General features: G+C 39.8%; 1 protein-coding gene across 1 annotated transcript; it reads right to left on the reverse strand.

Annotated features, from left to right (window-relative positions):
- Positions 1–7,124: 7,124 nt before the first annotated feature.
- Positions 7,125–9,526, reverse strand: LOC117923106. The gene is made up of 2 exons (XM_034841352.1): positions 8,099–9,526; positions 7,125–7,982 (listed from the first exon to the last, which is right to left on the reverse strand). The coding sequence occupies exons 1-2, from the start codon at positions 9,524–9,526 to the stop codon at positions 7,125–7,127; spliced, it is 2,286 nt and encodes a 761-aa protein (XP_034697243.1).
- Positions 9,527–10,412: the final 886 nt, after the last annotated feature.

Raw genomic sequence — 10,412 nt, forward strand, 5'->3', positions numbered from 1 at the left:
GAGGAGCTGGCCATAAAAAGAAGCTAAAAGAGAATTATGCAAAGTGGTGTCGTTGGAAGAAGTGCATTGGAGACAGCTATCAAGAGAAATATGGTTAAGGGAAGGGGATAGGAACACGGGGTTCTTCACCGCATGGCCAATGCCCGTAGGAGAGTCAATGCCATGGCTAAATTAAGATAAATGGGGTGAGATTCACAGAGGAACAAGATATGAGGGAAGGTATAGCAAATGCGTATCAGCAGCTTCTTTCGAAAATTCGGGTGGAAGGCGGACATAGGAGGTCTCTCATTGAAACAGATCAGTCCTCAGAAGCAATTGGCATTGAGAACTCTTTTTCTGAGACTGAAATCCATGCAGCTTTAATGGGATGAATGGGATAAAGCCCCGGGACCGGGCGATCACAGTGGCTTTTGGCAAAGCTGCTGGGAGGTTGTCAAGGAGGACATCTTGGCTTTTTCAAGGAGTTCCATGATCAGAACTCTCATTAAGAGTCTGAATCACACATTTCTGGTGCTGCTGCCAAAGAAAGGAGGGTGGAGGATTTAGACTACAGGCCAATCAGTTGATTGGGGCTTATACAAATTATTGGCTAAGGTGCTGGCCAATAGACTTAAAAAATCATAGGAAAGGTGATCTCCCCTGATCAGAACGCTTTCATCAAAGGAGACAAATCCTTGACGGCTCCTTAATAGCAAATGAGGCTATTGATTCTTGGCAAAAAAGGGGAGAGAAAGGTATAATATGTAAATTGGACATCGAGAAGGCGTATATAGCATCAATTGACATTTCTTACTAAGGTCATGCAAAAAGATGGATTCGGAATCAAAATGGATAGGATGATGTGGAGTTGCATCTCCACTGTCAGTATTCAGTGCTGGTGAATGGGGTCCCAGCGGGTTCTTTCAAGTTCAAAAGGATTAAGGCAAGGGATCCTCTTTCCCCCTACTTATTCCTCATGGAATGGAAGTTCAAGCATGCTTATCACAAGAGCTGCTGAAGGGGGCTTCATCCAAGGCTGCAGGATAGGGAGAGGAAGGAGCAGGCCGTCAACATTACTCACCTCCTGTTCGCGGATGACACAATTATTTTTGCGAGGCAAAGAAAGAGGCGTTATTGCATTTGAGCTGGATCCTCTTCTGGTTCGAAGCAGCCTCTGGTTTGAAGATTAATCTGGATAAAAGTATGGTAATTCCGTAGGAGAGGTGGAAGGGGTTGCTGAAATGGCGGCTGAAATAGGATGTAGGAGGGCAGCTGCCTACTGTTTACTTGGGCTGCCCCTCGGGGCGTCAAATAGGGCCTCTCACGTATGGGATGGGGTGGAGGAGAGAATGAGGCGAAAGCTTGCTCTTTGGAAACGTCAATATTTATCCAAAGGAGGAGAGTTACTCTTATAAAGAGTACGCTGTCCAGCATACCTTTGTACCAAATGTCGGTATTCCGTATGCCTAAGTCAGTGACAAGAAGGATGGAAAAGCTTCAAAGAGACTTTCTGTGGGGTGGAGCCATGGGGGGAACAAGGTTCATTTAGTCCAATGGGAGATGGTTTGTACGGATAAAGGAAAGGTGGATTGGGTCTAAGGAAAATTGCTGTCTTGAACAAATCTCTCCTTGGAAAATGGATTTGGAGATTTGCGTGCGCTAAGGAGGAGCTTTGGAAAAAGTGATTGAGGCCAAGTATGGGCAAGAAGATTTGGGTGGAGAACAAGGAAAGCAAACGGGGTGTATGGTGTTGAGTGTGGAAGGAGATCTTGAAGGAGTCCACTTGTGTTGGGATAATATGGACTTCAAGGGGAAAAGGCAATAGAATAAGGTTTTGACTGACCGATGGTGCGGTAACTTGTGCTGTCCCAAGGCTTCCCAAATCTCTTCTCCATGGCTGCCCACAGAAATATCACAGTGGAGGAGTGCTGGGACCAGAATGGGGGCCAAGGAGGTGGAATTTAAGGCTATTAAGGGACTTTAATGATTGGAGTTGACTTGGTGGACAATCTACTAATGTGTTGAGGATTATAGAGTGAATTCGGAAGAGGATTCGGTTTATTGGAAAAAGCGAGGACGGACTGTTTAAAGTTAAGAATGCTTATAATGTGTTGATAAATACCCAAGGTGTGGATTTTCCCCATAGCAATGTTTGGGTGGACAAGGTTCCAACCAAGATTGCTTTCTTTGCTTGGAAGCTACTTGGGGAAGGCCCTCACTCTAGACAGGCTCCAGAAGAGGATGGCATTTACCTAATCGGTGTTTTTGTGTGGTGCGAAGAGGAAACAATCAATCATATACTAATACATTGTATAGTGGCAAAAGGGTTGTGGAACATCATTCTTGCGTTGTGTGGTGTACAGGGTATTTCCAAAATCTGTAAAGGAGGTCCTTAGTAGTTGGAAAGGTTCTTTTGAGGGAGAAAAAGGAAAAAGTGTGGAAAGCTATCCCATTATTCATTTTTTTGGTCTATTTGGAAGGAAAGAATAGGTTAGCCTTCAAGGGGAGTTTTAGATTATCAAAAATTAAAAACTTCGTTTGTATACAATGTATGGGGCTAAAGTGTACATGGTTATGGAGTCGAATTCCCTATTAGCTTGGAGTGGTTAGCCTCCAAATAGGGTTTGGGTCGTGTTTTTTGTTAAGGGGTGGTGTCTCGTATACTTCCTGTATGCCTTGAGGCTTATTTGCCTTCTTATATATATTCAGCTTGCTTATCAAAAAAATTCTACTATGTGCAACCACTATTTTTTGCCTCATAACTTATTCAATTTTCAATAAAATTAAATTCCATAATTTTTTGTGGATTCCTTATTGAAAATTAAATAGTAACAATAAAATAAAAAATTTGAATTAAAATGAATTTACTACAAAATTTAAATTCAACATAAAATCAAAATACACTGTCATTTTAAAACCCTAAATCTAAGTAATGGAATAATTCACAATATTGATGTTCACATCTACAGACTTAAGGATTGAAAACAAGAAGTTATAATTTAATGTTCTTACTAAATTGAAAATGTAAAAATTAATAAATTAATCTCAATAATTAAACATACATTTCAACCACAATTTCATAAATTCAAAGATAATTCACAGAAAAAATAGGTGATTAATTAGTGAAACTTGACTTAAAAAATTATTAACACTTTCTTTGGAACCATCCAATAATAGAAATCATAATTACTATCCAATTATCAATTTATAATTAATTATACAATTAATGATTATTAAATATTTATTATTGTATAATTAAATATTTTCATATATTTTAAAACATGTTAAATTGCTATTTTTTTTTTAAATTATTATTTTCAAATATTTTAATCTTAATTATATAAAATAATAAGAAACATAATTAATTTATAGGTATTATTAACATGTAACAAATAAAACAAAATTTGAATTTAACAAAAATATTTAAGCACGACAAAACAAAAGATTTTCTTCGAAGTATCAAAGAGAAGAGACATCAAATTAAGAAAGAAATCAAGAAGAAGAAGGAGAAGGTTCATGAAGATCAATATTTATGACTTTAATTTATGTAAGATTGCGAGTGCATTAAGTTAGGTACATTTTATATTTTTTGTTAAAGCATCTTAATTCATTCAAGTACCAAAATTGGTTTTATGTTTTCATAAAATGGATGAAAAATTATTTAAAGAAAAACCTAAGCTTAAATTGGAAAAGGTTGGATTAACATAAACCCAACAAATGACTTAACACTTATAACATTTAGACATTAATACAAAACCAAATAATTTAAATACTTTAAGTCGACATTCAACTCCACTCATATTTAAATAAAATATATTACTCAATTTTTATCTTGATGAAGTAACTTCTTTTGATATTCATTTGGAATTTATTTTGTAAAAAACTATTTTTGCCCTATTAATAAAATTCATATGTTTTCATAATTTGATAACTTTTGAACATGCTAGTTAGCCTTTTTGACCATGAATTCACATTGTAGATGAATTATGCATATTGGTTAGAATTTCTCTAGATTAGAATCATTCATTTGATATTTTATGGATTGATTCTTATAGATGAATACAAGTTAGTCAACTTTGAATTTGTAAGTAGTATATATCGTTCCCTTGAGTTTATTCATTATCACTTTCACTCCTTGATTTGGCATGCTATATATATATAGGTTTAGTCTTTGATTTTTTTAAGCTCAATATTATTATTTGTGAATTAACCTCATATTTATGAAAGCATTTATATGCTAACAAGTACGTGTCTTCTTCCTTATCTATTTGTTTCATTAAGATGTATGTTCTATTCTCATGATTGATTCATTTTGCCTTGTTTATCTCTATGTTGTCATTTTTGTTTCTTGATTTGAGTGAAATGCATATCTTGCATATGATGAGATTGTTCTTGTGAACTAACTCTCTTGTTTTATGGAAGCGCTTAACAGGCTATTGAGGTACCCTCCTTCATTTCCTTGAGTATTGGTTCTTTGAGTGTGTATGACTTGCTTGATTGTTCTTTGACTATGCTATTGCCATTGCCTTGATATGTATTCTTGATTCTTGTATCCATTGATTTATATCGCAATTGTCATAGTTACTTCAACTTAATTAGTAAAGACCTGTTTCAAAGGTTATAGGGATGATACCTTATGGTGCCTTCTCAAAGAGTAACCTGACCCGTGGACTTGAACTCGGTTTTCAAAGACATGTTTTCTAAATAAGGAGTTATTTTTAGTGTGTTATTTCTTATTTTTTTCCCTTTTAAAAAAATAAACAAAAATAAATGGTAGCTCCAATTTTTATAAAAATTAGTTTTCACTAAAAAAACGAGTCTTGCCATCAAGTGGGACACACATGCAAAATGTAGATCCACAAATGGTCACGTTTAGTCTTATTTTAGTTTTAGATCGCACTTGTACAATCGATCACATTTAGTATATTTCATTTTTAGATTGCATCTATACGATCAATAACGTTTAATCTTATTTTAGTTTTAGATGACACTTGTACGTTTAGTCACATCATATCACATTTTAGTTTCATACCACACTTGTATATTCGATCACGTTTAGTTTTATTTTAGTTTTAGCTCGCAATTGTATATTTGGTCAGTTTAGTCTTATTTTAGTTTTAGATCACACCTATACGATCAATCACGTCATGTCTTATTTCAATTTAGACATACACCTATCTAATAAGTCACGTCATGTCTTACTTTAGTTTTAGACTGCACTTGTATGATTGATCACATCATATCTTATTTAATTTTAGATCACACTTGTACAATTTGTCATGTCATGTCTTATTTTAGTTTTAAACCACATCTATATGATCAATCATGTTTCTTATTTTAGTTTCATACCGCACTTGTATGATTGTTCATGTCATGTCTTATTTCAATTTTAAACCGCACTTGTATGATCAGTCACATTTAGTCTTGTTTTAGTTTTAGACCGTACTTGTACACTTGATCACATTTAGTCATATTTCAGTTTCAGATTGTACTTGTACAATCAATACGTTTAGTCTTTATTTATTTTAGACCACACCTATACGCTCTTATCACATTTAGTTTTATTTCAATTTTAGACCGTACTTGTACGTCCAATCACGTTTAGTCTTATTTTAATTTCAAACAATACATGTACGATGGGTCATATCATGTCTTAATTTAGTTATGACCACACTTATATGATCGATCACATCATGTGTTATTTCTATTTGGATCGCATCTATATGATCAACATGTCATGTCCCACTTTTTTTAGACCATGTTTATTTTTTTTTTTTGATAAGTAAATGAATTTCATTAAAAAAGGGGGAAAGAGACGCTAAAATAGCGACTCTAAGTATACAAAACCTATACACCCGCCATCAAAGGCCAAAAGACAAAAAACCTATAGCCACAAGCCTACTTAGAGCCCAACCAATCAATAAAATTAGCTATAGTTAGAGGGCAATCGTCTATGAACAACTTAGCCTCAGCCCATAAAGTAAGAATAAAAGATTGTTTCAATCTCTGAATTGACACCGACTCATCCTTGAATGCCAAACGATTCCTCTCCTTCCAAATCGTCCAAAAAATGTGAAGAGGAGCAGCTCTCCACACCTTCTTGCGGTCTTTACCCATGAAGAAGCCATTCCAACTCAGAAGGGTCTCTCTAACTGAAAAGGGCAAAACCCAAGACACCCCAAATAAGGCAAAGAGAAGATCCCATAAAGCCCTCGTCCTGGAACAATGAAGAAGGAGGTGGTTTATGGTCTCCTCTTTCTCAAGACACATAAAACATCTGTTCGCCAAGGCCCATCCTCTTTTCTGGACTAGATCCAATGTTAAAGCTTTGCCCCACGTGGCCTCCCATGCAAAGAAACAAATCTTGGGCTGCACATTCGCATTCCAAATAAAGCTTGAAGGAAACAAAGATGAACCACCCGCTTCAAGAGCTATATAAAGAGACTTGACCGAGAATTTACCGCTCTTGGTTTCAGTCCACGATACCATATCCTCCACATCCTCAATAACTCTTTTACTCTGAATCCTCTCCATAAATCTTTCTGCCTCCTCAACCTCCCAGTCATTAAACGCTCTTAAAAAACAGGGGTTCCAACCCCCCAACCCCCCTCAGCCAAAGGATCCCATATATCTGCCACCCTCGCTTCCTTCTCAACCGTCACAGCAAAAAGAGAGGGAAGGTCATACACAGAGGAGACTCCCCACACCATCTATCCCTCCAGAAGCTCACCCTTCTTCCATTACCAACTATGAAAGCCATCCTATCACTCACCAACTTCCAATCCGCCCTAATTCCTTTCCACAAACCCAAACCATGAGCCTCTCTCACTTCCCGCGAGCACCATCCCCCTCTAGCTTCTCCATACTTCCCTCTAATCACTTGATTCCACAAAGCCTCTCTCTCATTTGCGAAACGCCAATTCCACTTAGCAAGAAGAGTCTTGTTAAGGAGGGATAGGCTTTTGACCCCCAAGCCTCCTTTCACCTTGCTTAAACACACCAACTCCCATCTTACTAAATGGGGCTTATGCTCCCGGTTGCCCCCACCCCATAGGAAATCCCTTTGAATTTTCTCTAATCTTCGTCTAACTGAGCTTGGTAAACACAACAATGACATTAAATAGATGGGTAAATTCGATAAAGTACTACGAATGAGAGTCGCCCTTCCTCCCTTGGACAAATATTGTCTCTTCCACATAGTTAACCTTCTTCTGAAGCTCCTCCACTCCATCCCAAACTGTGACTGACTTAAAAGGAGCACCCAGGGGCATCCCCAAATAGGTAGTTGGAAGACTACCCATACTACATCCAAACTCCTCAGCCAGATCATCCATACTCTCCACCCTCCCTACTGGAATTAATTCACTTTTTTCCAAATTTATCCTCAATCCAGAAACAGCCTCAAACCACAGGAGCCAACTGAGGTACGTCAACTGATCTTGAGAAGGTTTACAAAACACCAGTGTATCATCAGCAAACAGCAAGTGGGAAATTAGGACCCCTTCTTGGCTCCGACCTTTTACCCTACAACCAGATAAAAAATCTCCCTCTACTGCCCTTTTAATGAAAACACTAAAGACCTCCATAGCAATGACAAAGAGGTAGGGGGAAAGGGGATCACCCTGCCTCAAACCCCTGGAGCTTTGAAAATAGCCCGTAGGGGTTCCATTGATCATCACTGAGAAGCTTGCAGTGGATATACACCACCGAATCCACCTAATCCATTTCTCCCCAAAGCCCATTTTCTTCATGATTGTGAGAATAAAGTTCCAGTCCACTTTATCATACGCCTTCTCTATGTCCAATTTGCACAAAATGCCGCTCTCATTATTCTTAAGGGTCGAATCAATGGCTTCATTGGCTATCAACACTGCATCTAGGATTTGTCTACCTCCACAAACGCCCCTTGAGCTTTTGAGACCACCTTTCCAACCACTTTTTTTAGCCTGTTGGCTAATACCTTGGCTAGCCACTTGTACAAGCTTCCCACCAAGCTTATAGGCCTATAATCCCCTAAAGCTTCAGCCCCTACTTTTTTTGGAATTAAGACCATAAATGTTGCATTTAGGCTTTTAACAAATTTGTCATTTTCGTGAAACTCCTTAAAGAAGCTCATCACATCAGCCTTCACGAAATCCCAAGCAAAAATCCAAAAGGCCATAGAGAATCCATCTGGCCCCGGGGCTTTATCCCCATTACAGCCTTCTAGGGCGTCACGCACCTCCTCTTCCATAAAAGGAGACTCCAATGCACTGACGTCCAAAGGCTCTAACATCTCAAACTGCAGCCCAGAAACAGAAGGTCTCCATTCCCCCGGATTAGACAACAACGTCTTAAAAGCATTGGCGATCCCTTCCCTGATATCATTTTCCTCCGTGAGCCACGCTCCGTTAATCTTAATTCTGTCCACATTATTCCTCCTCCTATGTGCGTTGGCCATTTTGTGGAAAAAACCGGTATTTCTATCTCCCTCTTTCAGCCACACTTCCCTGGATTTTTGCCTCCACGTGATTTCTTCAAGTAAGACCCATTTTTTATACTCTTCTTTCGCTTCGTTTCTGGCTTCCAGCTCTTCCAATGACAGCCTGCTGGTTTTCTCCTTTGCATCCCAATACTCCATCTGCTCCAGTGCCGTATTCTTTCTATATTCAACCCTTCCAAAACTGTTTCTGTTCCATTCCTTCAGCTTAGCCTTCATAAATTTTAATTTTTCAGCCAAGATAAAACTTGCAGATCCACTGAATCTGCCTTCCTCCCACCATTGCTTCAGAAGATCCTTGACACCTTCAGCTTTCAACCACATATTCTCGAATCTAAACGGGATAGGGCCTCTTCTCATACCCCCACCATCCATAAGAATCGGGAAGTGATCGGACACGGGTCTTGGAAGGAGAAACTGCCTCGCATCTCCAAAATGGCTATCCCACTCCTCATTAACCAGAAAACGATCCAACCTTGAAGAAGACTGATTACCCGCTCCTCCAGTCCATGTAAAAGGGCCCCCCACCATGGGCAGGTCCTTTAACTCCAGATCTTCTTTCACTTCTGCGAACCTTCTCATAATTGAGTTCAATCTCCCTCCTCTGTTACACTCTTCCGGACTCAGGATGGCATTAAAGTCCCCTGCAACGCACCACGGCCCATTCCAAAGCCCCTTAATGGCCCCCAGCTCTTCCCAAAAACTCTCCCTCTCCCTCCTTAAAATTGGCCCATAAACCCCAGTAAACGTCCATATAAAACCATCCTCGCAGCTCTTAAAAGTGCACGTAATAGAGAACAATCCTTTTTGCATGTCAACCAACTCCAGCATCCTGTTGTCCCATATCACCACTATTCCTCCGGCTGCACCCCTTGAGTCTATAGCTCCCCATTCAATGAATCTACCCACTCCTAAGCTCCGAACAATGCCCGTGGTCATTTCCTGAATCTTGGTTTCCTGTAGGCAAACCAAGTCCACCCTATTTTTCCTAATCAAAGCTTTGATCACCTTCCTTTTGTCGCAATTATTAGCCCCTCTTACATTCCAGGTGAGCATTCGGAGCTTCATTTAGACCTACTCGTGCTTCCCCCTCCTTCACCTCCTCCTCCACCTCCAATATAGTTCACAGTCCATTCCAATTTTCTCAATTCTCTTTCGAATTTTGACGTCTCTAATTTTCTCCTCTTTGTGCCATCCAAATTGCCTTTTTGAATCTTCCTCTCTTTCATTCTCTTGAGCAAGAACAATATTTCCCCTTCAAATCCCTCCGTCGGCATTCCTAGATAACGGCTAAATTTAGCCAGGCTACTAGACTGCCAACACAAATCCCCCTCTTTGCCCCTCTCCTCCTTATCTCTTCCCAAAACCCCCACTGATAATTCCTCGGTATTCCCAGCCTCTCTACCCACCATGTCCGAAACCTCAGCCTCCCTTCCGTCCGCCAAAATCATTCGTAGCGGGTCCATGACTGCACCCCCTTCGTCATCAGAAGCTGTTCCCCGGTCGGAAGTCCTTGCCATGACGACACCTTTCCCGTCCCACCCAGAAGGAGTAGAAAAGAGAGAGATATCCCGTTTCCCCAAAGATGAGAAAGGAGAAGAGGTTTGATCGGAATACCTGGAGCCTCCTCCAATAACGCCTCGTCAGTGTTTTCTAAGAATTGACGACCGGACGAGGCGATCCTAGCTTGAACCCAATCAAATCCCCCTCCTGCTCTCCGCCACCACTGCGTCGCCCATCGGGAGCCCTAACCCCTTTTGCATTCTCCAAAATGGATATTCTCTCCGTCCCCGTCCGGCCTTTAAAAAGCTTTAAATTGGGCGGCCCATTACCTCTGGTTTTTAATCCCTTGGCCCTCCTCAGCGGGCTCTCTTTCCCAGCCCGAATCATCTTGCCGGCCCAGTGGCATAAAATCTCCAGGCCCAGAGTGCAAACTCTTCCCCCCAGCTGAAGA

This window comes from Vitis riparia, chromosome 10 (assembly GCF_004353265.1).
Source record: "Vitis riparia cultivar Riparia Gloire de Montpellier isolate 1030 chromosome 10, EGFV_Vit.rip_1.0, whole genome shotgun sequence".
NCBI classification, from domain to species: Eukaryota; Viridiplantae; Streptophyta; class Magnoliopsida; order Vitales; family Vitaceae; genus Vitis; species Vitis riparia.

Coding starts and splice junctions, on each gene's coding strand:
- LOC117923106 (XM_034841352.1), bottom strand. CDS start 9,526: ATGAAGCTCCGAATGCTCACCTGGAATGTAAGAGGGGCTAATAATTGC. Junction 7,983..8,098: donor GGGATTTCGTGAAGGCTGAT/GTGATGAGCTTC, acceptor AGGGGATTATAG/GCCTATAAGCTTGGTGGGAA.